The sequence below is a fragment of the Mus musculus genome, chromosome 9 (assembly GCF_000001635.26).
Source record: "Mus musculus strain C57BL/6J chromosome 9, GRCm38.p6 C57BL/6J".
Classification (NCBI taxonomy): Eukaryota; Metazoa; Chordata; class Mammalia; order Rodentia; family Muridae; genus Mus; species Mus musculus.
This window is the reverse complement of record NC_000075.6, coordinates 58,577,053-58,590,288: the sequence shown is the minus strand read 5'-3', so window position 1 is coordinate 58,590,288 and position 13,236 is coordinate 58,577,053. Positions and strand designations below refer to the sequence as shown.

At 42.9% G+C, this 13,236-nt stretch overlaps 1 protein-coding gene across 10 annotated transcripts in view; it reads right to left on the bottom strand.

Moving 5' to 3' along the window:
• Positions 1-8,049, bottom strand: part of Nptn (neuroplastin) — a 70,640-nt gene extending 62,591 nt beyond the window's left edge. For 4 of the 10 annotated variants that reach the window (NR_151824.1, NM_001357751.1, NM_009145.2 and 1 more), the window contains exon 1: positions 7,763-8,049. Coding sequence is in view for 7 of the 10 variants with exons in the window: in NM_001357751.1 (NP_001344680.1) it covers positions 7,763-7,853 (91 nt within the window). In the remaining 3 variants the exon portion in view is untranslated. The remainder of the gene's footprint in view (positions 1-7,762) is intronic. The other 6 variants (XR_003947819.1, XM_006510883.2, XM_006510882.2 and 3 more) reach the window with 2 other exon arrangements.
• Between the last annotated feature and the right edge of the window lie 5,187 nt (positions 8,050-13,236).

Genomic DNA, 13,236 nt, shown 5'->3' with positions numbered 1-13,236 from the left:
ACAGTATTCAAGCAGTCACTATTTCTACTAAGAAGACTATTTTCAAACTATCATAGCCCAATAATGAACTGTTAAATCAACTGGGGTGGCCACTATAATTTTCTTACACTGCTTCATCAGATGTTAAACACACGGCATTAGCTGTGAACTTTATTACACTATTTATGTGAGTCCATGCATTGGGGGAAGGAGGCATGTGTGCCAGAGTGCACTTTATATGGAGGTCAAAGAACAGCTTGCAGGAGGTTGGTTCTGGGAATTGAACTCAGATTACCAGGCTAGGTAGCAAGCAACTTTACTTAATGAGCCATCTCACTGGCCTAATAAACTATTCTTCCATCTGAGTCACAGGCATACATGTGCGCATAAACACATTTTGAAGAAAGAGTCCTGCTATGCAACCTAAGCTAGTCTCAAACTCTATGACCTGAATTCAATCCTGGGAACCCACTTGGTGTAAGGAGAGAATCAATTTCTACAAGTTGTTTTCTTCCCCCCCACCCCCCACCAACCCCCCGCCTTGGTTTTTAAGAGACAGGGTTTCTCTGTATAGCCCTGGCTGTCCTGGAACTCACTCTGTAAACCAGGTTGGCCTCGAACTGAGAAATCCGCCTGTCTCTGCCTCCCAAGTGCTGGGATTAAAGGCTGCACCACCACTGCCTGGCCTACAAGTTGCTTTCTGACCTCAAAACAAACACTGAGGCGCATTGAGGGCCCATATATGCACTCAACATATACATGTATACATGTGTACATGTACACAAAATATTTTTTTGTTTTATGTGTTGTTTCTACGGGCTATTAACTTAGTAATATCCTCAGATATAATTCAGATATTTGGGTTGCTTTTTTTACCCACAACAAAAAGATTTGAAATGCATTTTAGATATATAGTTTAAAAAACTCATATACAGAAACAGATTTCCTCAAAGGATAGCATTTTAAAAGTAATTATAAAATTTATAATTTATAATTAAAAAGTGTTATTTCATTATCTCTTCATTAACCAAACAGTGTTCAACCAACGGGAATACAAATACCTACCAGGCAAAAATGTTTGTTTCTTGACTGTTTTTAATTCACACTGGCAATATCTGCACTGAGCTGCAATCTCCATAACAGTTACTGTTCTGTCTTCCTTAAAACAAGAACTGCAAGTACCATTTGAAGAATACTCAGAAAAAGTCAAATTTCAAAACAGTACATCATCCCTAAAGTAGGTTTCTAAAAACTTATAAAAACAGAAGCTTATACAGACCCATTGGAGGTAGAACCTACACTGGGTCTAATAACGAAGTCATTTTTAGAACTGGAAGACAGCTAAGATATGATCAAACCCACCCATCTAAAAATACGCCAGGGAAGGAAAAGAGAAGCAACATTAACCAACTCCTGCGCTGGGCCTAGTCAGCATTCTACCAGGAAAGGTCTTAAGATACTGACAAGTATTTTAAGCTTAATTATTTTTAGAATAAGAGGAAACACTTGAATGTGATTAAAACAGTTGGTGTGGGCTAGAGAGATGGCTCAGTGGTTAAGAGCACTGACTGCTCTTCTAGAGGTCCTGAGTTCAATTCTCAGCAACTACATGGTGGCTCACAACCATCTGTAATGGGATCCGATGCCCTCTTTTTTTGTTTGTTTGTTTTTTGTTTTTCAAGACAGGGTATCTCTGTGTAGCCCTGGCTGTTCTGGAACTCACTCTATAGACCAGGCTGGCCTCGAACTCAGAAATCCACCTGCCTCTGCCTCTCAAGTACTAGGATCAAAGGCGTGCGCCACCACTGCCCTGCTCTGATGTCCTCTTCTGATAGCTACAGTGTACTCATATACATAAAATAAATTAAAAAAAAAGATTAAAAAAAGTCTTCGAAGGCCTCACAACTGTGTTTTAAAATGTATTATCCTAGGTTAAAATTAAACTCTACATTATTAATGTCATTTGACCATTTATGTAAAATGTTTTTGTTCACAGTCATTATCAAAGTCAAGTTGTTCACAGGAAGTGCTCTTTTGCACCACTTTTGCAGTTTTGATGTGCCAATTTATTTAAAAGTCTCTACAATTTTTTAAAGATTTACTCTTATTATTTTTTATTATGTGTCTACATGTGTATGTGCACACAAGTACAAGTACCCATGGAAACCAAAGCTGGAGTCAAAAGCAGCTGGGAGCTACATTCATGCTCTGGAAGAACAGTATGCGTTCTTAACCACTGAAAGTCATTTCTCTTGCCCCATCCTACTATTCCTTCTAGCAGCTTCGGCTCCTCCAGATGTTTCTCAAATGAAGATCCATGCATTCCTTATTCAAACATCCAGCTTTTCTCCTTATCCTACTACAACCTTCTGGCTTTCCCTTCCTCTCAAAACCTCATTCTTTATATTTGATCCTGTCCGGATTGTGCTCTTGTTGTACACAACGAGTTAAGACAGGATGAGTTGCCGGCTGTGGTGTCGCACGCCTTTGATCCCAGGACTCAGAAGGCAGAGGCAGGCGGATTTCTGAGTTCCAGGCCAGCCTGGTCTACAAAGTGAGTTTCAGGACAGCCAGGGCTATACAGAGAAACCCTGTCTCAAAAAACAACAACAACGATGACAAAAAAAGGACAGGATGAGTTAAACAACAGAAATTATTTCACAAAATCCATTTTTCTAAAGCTTCTCTTTGTAATTTTATTAGCAAACTATCAAAATTTCACCGAATACCTTCTGTATGGTATTCAACAGTCACTCATTTGCTCATATACTTCATTTTAACAGATAACAGCACCCCTTCTCTTTCCAAAAGCATAAAAAAAAAATCTTTATACTTCCTAGCATTCAGGAGGGTAAAGTTTGAGGATCTAAGTTCAAGGAAAGGAGCTGCTCAGCAAAAACCTTCTCAAAAACATAAAATATAAAATAAAAATAAAACAAAGGAAAAAACAAACATTCTCATAGATCTGAATTCCAAAGAACATTTTATTTTGTTTTTTTGGGGTTTTTTTCGAGACAGGGTCTCTCTATGTAGCCCTGGCTGTCCTGGAACTCACTTCGGAGACCAGGCTGGCCTCTGCCTCCCAAGTGCCAGGATTAAAGGTGTGCGCCACCACGCCCGGCGAACATTTTAATTAAAAACATACAAACTCACAGAGCACCTTTGTAAGTCACAGGTGGTCATCTTTGCCACCAAATCACCAGGCCTGACAACCTGACTTCAATCCCCAAAATCTACATGGTAGAAGACAACACTTGCACAGGTGTACCAAGAAATGAACCCCTACTCACAGATGCACAGAAACACATACACACAGGTAAATAAGTGTAAGAAATTTTTAAATTAAGATCAAGAGTTAGAACACTTGCCTAACATCTGAGAAGCCCTAAATTTAATCTCAGCACTAAAAAGAACTATGTGTAATGAAATTAAAACAATAGTACAGTAGCATGTTACCTTCGAGGCATTGCTCTCAGCCTTCCTAATGCTGTGGCCCTTTAATACAGGCCCTCATGCTGTGCTGACCCCTAACCATAGCTTATTTTTGTTGCTACTTGATAACTGTAATTTTACTACTATTATGAATCACAACATAACTATCTGATATGCAGGATATCCAATATGTGACTCCCCTGGGGAAAGGGTTGTTTCGGTCGCAGCCCACAAACCGCTGCCTTAGAGCCTACAAGGAAATGTTTTACAGCAAAACCATATTGAAAAAGCAAAAAATTTCTTGTAAGTCTAATTTTTCAAGATTTCACAGGAAATCAGATCTACAATGAAATCAGATCTTAATTTGTGGCAAGTAAATTAACTGTGGAGCACATCATTTTCTGTTAAAACTTTGGCATACTCATAGGTTAAGCTCTGTGTTTACATACGCACGCACACGCACACGCACACACACACACACACTCAAACCTGTCTCTCAACATGGACTCAATAACTAGAAGACGAGCCAAGAAATAGGCTCTATTGTAGTTAGATGACCTTTCCTACTAGACCCCTGACAAATATGTGCAAAGAGATTAAAGACGTACAGTCTCCTTAGGAAAAACTTTATTTATTCAAAGGTAGGTTCTTTATTCTAGTCAAATAATATTTTAACTATGTTTAAATCTGTTGCTTGACATTTTGTCATACATGTGATGCCACGGCTATCACTCATAAGATTTTATCTTTCTGATACTTATTTCAGTTCTCTAAGTAGAAAGATAGTCTAAAGCAAACTGCCAAACAACTTAACAGCACTTGACAAAAAGACTCATAAACCACCTAGTGCAGATACTAGCACTGTTGTAAGCATAATGTTCACAGCTAAGAATCACCTAAGCAAAATGGTTTCTTCAAATTCAGCTGTTAACAATAAAACTCATTAGATTCTCTACTTGCCCCTACAGTATTAATTATCTAATGTAATAAGTCTCAGAAGAACATACTACATTTTCACATTCCATCCCACATTCATTCGTTCAGCTAACACCTGTAAACCTCATCTTCCAGGTACTACATTCTACTTCTCTTACAACAACGGTATTCTATAAAAAGGCTACACCTGACCCTTATGAAAATGTACTCATTTGCAGGCATGGTCAGGAGAAAAGAATACCATGAAATCTCCCAGACAATCAAACAGAATATAAACTTCCTCACCAGAATTTCAATTGCAGCAAAATGGTTGGCACAAATCTCTGTAAGGGACCTTCAAATGACCTATTATTAACTTGTATTCATGATGACAGAAGCTTTAATAAATGCTTAATACACATAAGAAGAAAAGCAATCATGCTACTTTTTAATAATAGTTATGGCTAACACTAAGACTTGCAATAGTATCAAAATGAAATCCAACTAGACTCATTACCTCATTTAATCCTTACATCATCCCTATGGGACTAACTGTAATCCCCATTTCACAGATCAAACTAAGGCCTGCCTTACTCAAGGTCACTTAGCTGTAGAGAATTAGAATTCAAACCCAATCCTTGGGAAGACAAAGCTCAATGGTCCCATGCTTGCCTAGTATGTACAAAGGTTGGAGCCCTAGTATCTACACACACACACTCTCTCTCTCACCTTTCTCTCCCTCCCACCACTCTCTATACACACACACACACACACACACACACACACACACAAAACAAAATACCAGTTCTATCTGTGTCCAAAGCCTGTGCTCTAGATCATGAGCTTGGTTTAATGTTCAATTTTAACCTAAAACCTTTGAATACCTTAAAATTTTTATGTTTTATATGAAACTGTGACCTTACAAGTCTGAATATTTATATGAAAAGTAAAATGTACTTGAATTCCTATGGTAATGGATCGTATTCCTTTTGGAATTAAAAAGAAATGCTGCTGGCCATCTATACCAAATTCTTCACTTAAGGAATAACAAAAACAGAAGCTTTTTCAAAAACTTCTACATGCCTAATCTAAACTGCCACATTTTCAATCCAGAAACAGTGACTCTACAACTGATTTTCCAAAGCATTATTTTTATTATCAGTATGTCTAATAGTTAAATACTATGTGGTATATAACATGGTATCTCATTTCACTGTTTAAAAAAGTAAAAACACTTGAGGACACAAAATGAGACTATTACAGGACTACAATCAACAGAAACCTTAAATATCACTGAGGCACGTTACAGAAAGCTTTAAAATGGCATCCTTAACCATATAAACTGGGAAGTAACCATTTCTTTCATGAATTCAATTTACATTCATTTAGCTCAACTATGGGTTCATAGTCACTTTACTAGCCCTGTCATGTGACTAAATCCAAGCTCATTTCAAGGGAAAGGCTGTACTATGCTGTATTTAGAACATATTATCACTAAGAGCAGATGAGTCTTTGTAGGCCTATCCAAAAACCTTGCCTTAGTTGCTAAGAAACTACAATTTACCATATTATAAATCATCAGAAATAACTTATGCCAGCAGAGATTAAGTATCTAAGATCAAGAATCTCTCATCTATAGTGCAAAATGAAACTGTTATTTCCACAAATAACTGAAATCAGAATTAAACTCACATTGTTATCACATCTATGATAAATAACACATATTTATATACATAGATACCAAGCATAGAGGGAGCAAATCAGGCTAACTTTACCCTTTCCCTTCTACAGCTTCATACTTGAAGGAAAAGGGGGTGGAAGTGTCCATATCCTTAGGATATTCAATGTAAGAAACAAATGTTTCCTTTCTGGCTCATGAAGTAATAAAGCCATGGGGCATAAAATTCCCTTGTAAAGGGAATATTTGATAAAGTGACTTTTTTTCCAATACTAAATGTGATACATTATTACTGTATCCGCTAGCATTTTAAGCTCAGTTTGTCTTCAAAATACTCAACTCCACTGGCTCTGACTGATTTTTGTTTTAATGAAAGCCACTTCAAATTGTTTTAGCATAACAACGAAGAAATTCAGAGATTAAAACTAATGACTAATGTATGGCTCCCTATCCCTAACCAACTTCTCATTAATTTTTTTCATGTTTAAAATAGAAATCTTTAAACCTCCTAATAGTTGTTTCCACAATAGCTGAATTAGGTTCATTATCCCTTTAGGTTTGTATCTGAATGTGCGGTTCAACAACGGACTGTGACAATTCCAACAGAATCTGTCATGTTTAGCTCCCCAAGCCTATTATCTTTCACCATCTTCTCTAAAGAGCTTCAGTTCGCAACCCAATTCTCACTTCCACTGTACCTTAAACCCAACCCAGAGACCACATTCATATTCCTCAGAAATAACATCTTTGCAATCTTGAAACTTTCAGTTCTAAAAGCCCACTTCCTCCATCTCCCCTGCCACCATCTCTCATTGCCCTCAATCCCACCACTGCAGATGTGGCTGTGTCCCAGCCCTCCCCAAAGGCCGAACTAGCATCATAAAGCATTTGCCACAACTCGTCCCCTCCCTAATGTATCCGCCGCGCTACAAAGCAACATTACACCCCCGACTTCCTGCATTTTACTCTCTTCCCTTATTTTTCCGTCTTCCCCCACTCCCACCACTATACCCAGGCACCCTTTACTTCCCTGATATTTCTTCTACCTCGGTTTTAAAGCTTTCCCCGCATCCTCTGCTCATTTTCCTCTCCTTATTTAGAAACTCCCTTTTGCTTTCCCAACCGCTACCCTAGAATGCCCAGCACTCCACCCTCCTTGGCAAAACCCAATCCTCTTCCCCCAGCTCGTTTGGAGACACTGCTGCTTCTCTTCTCCAGGTCCCCCTACTGCAGTCAACCCACTCCATCTTTCCACCCACCTTCCCTCTACCCCCAAATCCAAGGTTTCCCGAATCGCTCACTAACCCCTCTCCTTGAGAGACTCAAGCAGTCTGCTGCCTCTAGGTATTCTACGGGATCCTTTTGACCCCAGCTTCCCCCCTCCTCCCATTTTGCAGAATGTCACCCGGGTTCCAGGGCCCCAGTAGAATCCCGGGTGTCAGCGCCCGCGGAGCCCGGTTCTCTCGCCGACACCACCCCTCCGCCAGCTCGAACTCGAACGCCTGTCTCCCGCCGCTTTCTCCAGAGCCGCCCCCGCTACTCCAGCTCCCGGTGCGCGATGAGCCCTACGCCGCGGACCTGTCTACAGAGCCCCGGGCTCGCACCAAAGCGACGCCTCCACCTCTCCGCGAAGCACCTCCTCGCCTCAGCCGGGTCGCCCGCTGCCGGCTCCGGCATCCCCCTCAGGCCTGGGCCCGGCCCCTCTGGTTGCCAGAGCCGGGCGCCCCCGCCCGACCCGCCCCCGGCCCCTCGGCTTACCGTTCTGAGCAGCGCCTGGCCCTGGAAGGAGCGAGCCAGAGACCAGCAAGAGCGAGAGGGCCAGGGCGCCGGGGAGCGACGAGCCCGACATCCTCCCTAGCCGGAGAGCGCGCAGCGAATGGGCCGGGGCCGGGGCCGGGGAAAGGGAGGGGAGGGAGGGAGGGGGCGGGCGAGCGCGCGCGCGAGGGAGTGAACGAGGGAGGCAGCCGCGGCCGAGCTCCGTCCTTCCCTGTCCTCCTCCTACCGCCGCAGCGTCCAAGCCTCGCGAGACCTCCGCTGGCGGCCGTGGGCGGGCCAGGAGCACCGGCGGCAAGGCTCGCGAGAAGAGGCCCTCTTCCCCCCCCTCCCCAAGTCCCCGCCCCTGCAGAGGCTGATTGGCCAAGCACAAGGGCGGTCACGTGCGAAGGGCGCTTTTGGCCACGTGACGGGGCGAGGCGGGGACTCCACCCGCTCCTTCTCCCACGGGGGAAGACGGCGGAGTACAGTTCTCACTTCTATGGGATCCTAGCGCTCAGAAATTAGAGGAAGCATTGAGAAAACAATGCTCCCCCCACCCATCCTGCCTTTCATGCGTTACTGCTCGAAGCTTCAGAAATGGATACCCTAGACCCTGCTTTTGAGCTTCCTATTAGTACCCCTTATCAAAACCCTGCTTTTCCTTCTGGACTTTGACCAGAGACCCCTAGAGGTATCTGGCCACAACCTCTCTGCCTCGTGGATTTTTTTTTCCCTTCCAGGCAGTGTTAACGATCGCTGTGCTTCCTTGCACGGACATCTGTTCCCTCAGCCTTCAAGTGTCCTCCTTTTCCTCCCTACCTGTGCCCTCCCCACCCCTCTTTGGCCTTATTTTAGCTTCACAAGCTCTGAGGGCCTGAAGAGCTAGCCTGTGCAGGGCTACAGATCCAATTCTACAAGGAAGTCACAGTGTGTCCAGTAATAGGCAGAACCTTTGGTAGAGGAAACCCGTAAGAAAATAGTTTCCACTCAGTTCACTGTTCAGCCTGGTGTATCAGAGATGACCCACAGGAAAGGGGCAATCAAAAAGGAGTTTAGCCATGTTGCATAGAAAGTTGAGAAATGCCTTCTTTTGCGGTGAGAGAGTACTGGGGAGATGTCATAGTCCTTAAAAATGCTTGATACACAAACGTGAAGACCTGAGTTTCCCCAGCATAAAACAGAAAAGGATGGCCACCAGAGCCAACGCTGTAATCTGAGTCTGGAGAAGAGAAGAGCTCTCTGGTTTGCTAACTAGTCTGCCTAGCCGATCGATGAGGTCTAGGCTCAGTGAGGGACCCTACCTCAAAAACTGAGTATTCTCCAAAAAAAAAAAAAAAAGAAAGAAAGAAAGAAAGAAAAAGAATAGTTAAGGGAGATACCCGAAGGCAACTTCTGGCCTCCCAGTGCGGGCACACAGGCTCTCGAACACAAACACAGATTTGGGGGAGTTGGCTTGTTTGTTTTCCCTGAACCACCCTCAGCACTTGTGGTTAGCAAAGGAGTGTTTTCTGTGGCTTAGCTCATCTATGAGTCACAACAGACATCCTCGGGTGTCTCTGTGGCTTACAAGTGAGAAAGGGTAAACTGGCCTGCTGACCTGACTATATTCAAAGGGTTAGAGAATCTGGAGTAAAGAGGAGGCAGAGGGGGGCTGGTGAGATGGCTTCAGTGGGTAAGAGCACCCGACTGCTCTTCCGAAGGTCTGGAGTTCAAATCCCAGCAACCACATGGTGGCTCACAACCATCCATAACGAGATCTGGCGCCCTCTTCTGGAGTGTTTGAAGACAGCTACAGTGTACTTACATATAATAAATAAATAAATCTTAAAAAAAAAAAAAAAAAAAAAAAAAAGGAGGAGGCAGAGGCAGTTGGATTTCTGAGTTCGAGGCCAACCTGGTCTACAAAGTGAGTTCCAGGACAGCCAGGGCTAAACAGAGAAACCCTGTCTCAAAAAACCGAAAAAAAAAAAAAAAGAAAGAAAGAAAGGAAGGAAGAAAGAAAGAAACCATCACAAACTCTCCAGAACTCTCCAGCTTTCCCAGGAACTAGACAACTATCTGCTATCTGCTATAGACTGTGCTTTGCAGCAAGGGCTGGGGCTCTATCTCTGGGGTATGTTCACAGAAGAAAAGCTGTGTCCTAACAAACCTACGTATTTACACTCGCAACGAGAAATCCTTATAAAAGTATCATTCACAGATGGGGAAACTGAGGCTAAGAGATGGCAGGTTTTGCTCAGGATCTCCAAGCATAACTGTGGATGGCAGACAGTCGGGTTCTCTTGCTTCTAGGCTTATTTTAGAAGCACATCTCCTTGCCCTCTTTAAGTTGAGAGTGGCCTGTGGCTGTCTCAGCCAATGAAATTTGAGAAGTGGCACGCATCATTTTCCAAGTGAAGCATTCATTCATTTCCAGGGTTTCAGACTCTTTGGTCTTGGTAATAGTGAGTAATGGCTATGATAGTGAAAATACATGTCAACAGGAAAGGGATGACCACTTGGATCCTCGAGTTAGCACAATAAGCTGAACCCTCTTGTCACCCACACAGAACTGATAATATTGCTATTGAGACTCAAGGATGTCTGCTCTTTTCTACTTTTAGAAATTTTTATTTTATGTGTATGAATGTGTTCCTTGCATGTATGTTTGTGTTCTGTGTGTGTTGTAATGCCTGTAAAGTCTACAAGGGGATGTTGGAACCCCTGGAACTGGAGTTATCAATGGTTGTGAGCATCTATGTGGGTGCTGAGACTGAACTTGGGTCCACTGCAAGAGCAGTAAATGTTCTCAATAACTGAGCTGCCTCTTCAGCCCTCCGGGGTTGTTCTTATAGCACAATCTGAACTAGTCTGGATAAGAAATTATAAAATCCAAATCCACCCCCGCCCGCATCGCTAGTATCTATGCATCTTCGCCCCAGTGACCTAATAATTTCTCTTGACAAATTATCTGTCAAATAGGGACAATGATCATTGCAGCTTTGAAAGACTGTAAGAAGAAAAAGTGCATAAGTTTATGTGCAATATTTTGAACAATTTCTGTTGTGTTACACGCACTTCAATGTTGATCATGACACTACTACAGCTCAGACTCCAGCCTACATTTTCTCTCCCTAATGTTACAATATCATGATTGCAAAAGCTGACTCAGGAGCAATCTTTTACCTATGGGTGGTACCATTCAAAGCACTAAATTATAAAGAACCCTTTTTACCTAGGGAAAACATCAGCAGGTCCCCACATGACATAAGAGTACTATTAGTTTCTTCCTGCTGTTAAGACACACAACTAAAATCTCCTATTGATGTGGGAACCTCTTTAAAGGAATTTAGAAATCGAGGGTTGGGGGTTATTGTTGTTTTACGGCTTACCAGACATAGTAGCTTATATGTACACCAATACTTAGGAGGCTGAGGCAGGAGAGTCACTACAAGTTCCAGGTCAGGCTAGGATATATAGATCCAGACCATCAGCCTATGCTACAGAGAACAAAGTCCTGTCTTAAAACCAAACTGATTATTATTTACATACACTAAGAAAACTCCGAATGCAGATGTGTCCAAGGATTGTTAAGCTCCTTGTGATGCACCAGAAGAGCCCTAGGGGTCCTCAGAGCTCAGGCTGAAACACTTTCCTGGCCTCCAGCGAATCCCTTGGAGGTCTTCTTTCCAGTGTTGGTAGCACCCCCTGGTGGTAAGGCCTGTAATTCCCAAATGGAAAGTCCTCCCTTGGTTTGGTTTGATGTATTCAATTGGCCCTTGGAAGATTGGTCAAAACGACAGAGTTGTAGGATTCCTAGAGATGCTCTTGAACTTCCTAATGGTTTCCTGTCTTCATCCTACAAAGATCTCTGCACCTTTAAGCTCCTTCAGTAATATATATTGCCCCACTCATCTTGACTGCCGTCATTTGAATCTGAGCAAAGCAATATCCTTGGGCAAACTCCACACTCAGGGTCGGCTAAGGTTAGAATAATGTTTGTTCCCTGGACAGTAGCATGGGATGCTTCTCGTTTTTTAGAGAGAACTTTGGGTACCGTATCCACTTTGATGACTGACTAATATAGGGATGAGGATGAAGCAGACCAGCCTAACAGCCGGTTTATGCTCTCTATGACTGGAGTTGGATCTTAGGGGCTAATCCTTGCCCAGATTTGGAAATAATTGAATAAAAGTCATGAATATGCCTATAGAAATTATAGCATCCCTCTTATAAAGTTTATATTGGATAACCTCCAGTAGTCGGCTAGCCAGACTAGCTTGGGAACAAATTGCTCCTAAATGCTGCGTGTACGCACAGACACAGGGAACAGCAGTGAGTGAACACGCTGTTTCCCAGTACTACTGGGAAATGTAGGATGGGGGGGGGGGCAAGACTAGACATTCACATGCCCTCTCTAAGTGGCAGGTCTCAAACTTGCTTAATTCCTTCCCACAATGGCTCACCCGAAACCTCACTCTTGAGCCCTCAAGGGAGAGGCGCGAGTAAAGAGAAGCTGAGAAAGTTACAATAATGAAATGGTTCTCTGTGGCTACACATTAGAACCAACTGGGAAGCATGAATAAAACGCAGCACTAAAAGAGAGATGCTCACCACCCAGCCTCTGGAGGTTTCAATTCCATCGTCTGGGGTGGGGCCCAGTTTATGTAGATACATAGCAATCTCTAATGTGCTGTTGAGTAAATGCTCTGCATTTCCAGCTTTGATGAACCTTAGAACAACCAGAGAACTATGAAACAATTCCAATCCTGGGGCAGGGGCAATAGCTGAGCGGGTAAGAGTGCTTGCTGCACAAACATAAGGATCTGAGTTCAAATCCCCCACATCCACATAAAATGCCAGATGTTGTATGCATGTGTGCCTGTAACCTTGTGGGTGACAGAGACAGGAGGATCTCTAGGACTTTCTTGCTGCCATCCTTGCTCTAGTTTCAATTCAAGGCTCTGACTCAGGAGACTAAGACTGAGAGTGATCGAATAGGACATCAATATCCTCCCCTAGCTTTTGCACATGCACACTACATGCAAATATACCATGTATACACATAAATGAATAAATAAATAATAAAATATTATCTATGTCTTTTTTAAAAGTTTCCATCTCTAGACCTTATCAATTAAATCAGAATCTTGGAGGGAAGTGTAATGTTAAATCTCTCCAGTTGTGGCTGGAGAAATGGCTCGGTAGTTAAGAGCTTTGGCTGCTCTTGCAGAAGATTTGGATTCTGTTCCCAGCACCCACATGGTGCCTCAAAGCCATCTGTGTTTCAAGTTCTTTTTTGTTTTTGTTTTTGTTTTTGTTTTTCGAGACAGGGTTTCTCTGTGTAGCCCTGGCTGTCCTGGAACTCACTCTGTAGACCAGGCTGGCCTCGAACTCAGAAATCCGCCTGCCTCTGCCTCCCGAGTGTTGGGATTAAAGGCGTGCGCCACCACTGCCCAGTATAAATAGCTGTTTTTTAAAGACTCTAATTGATTCCA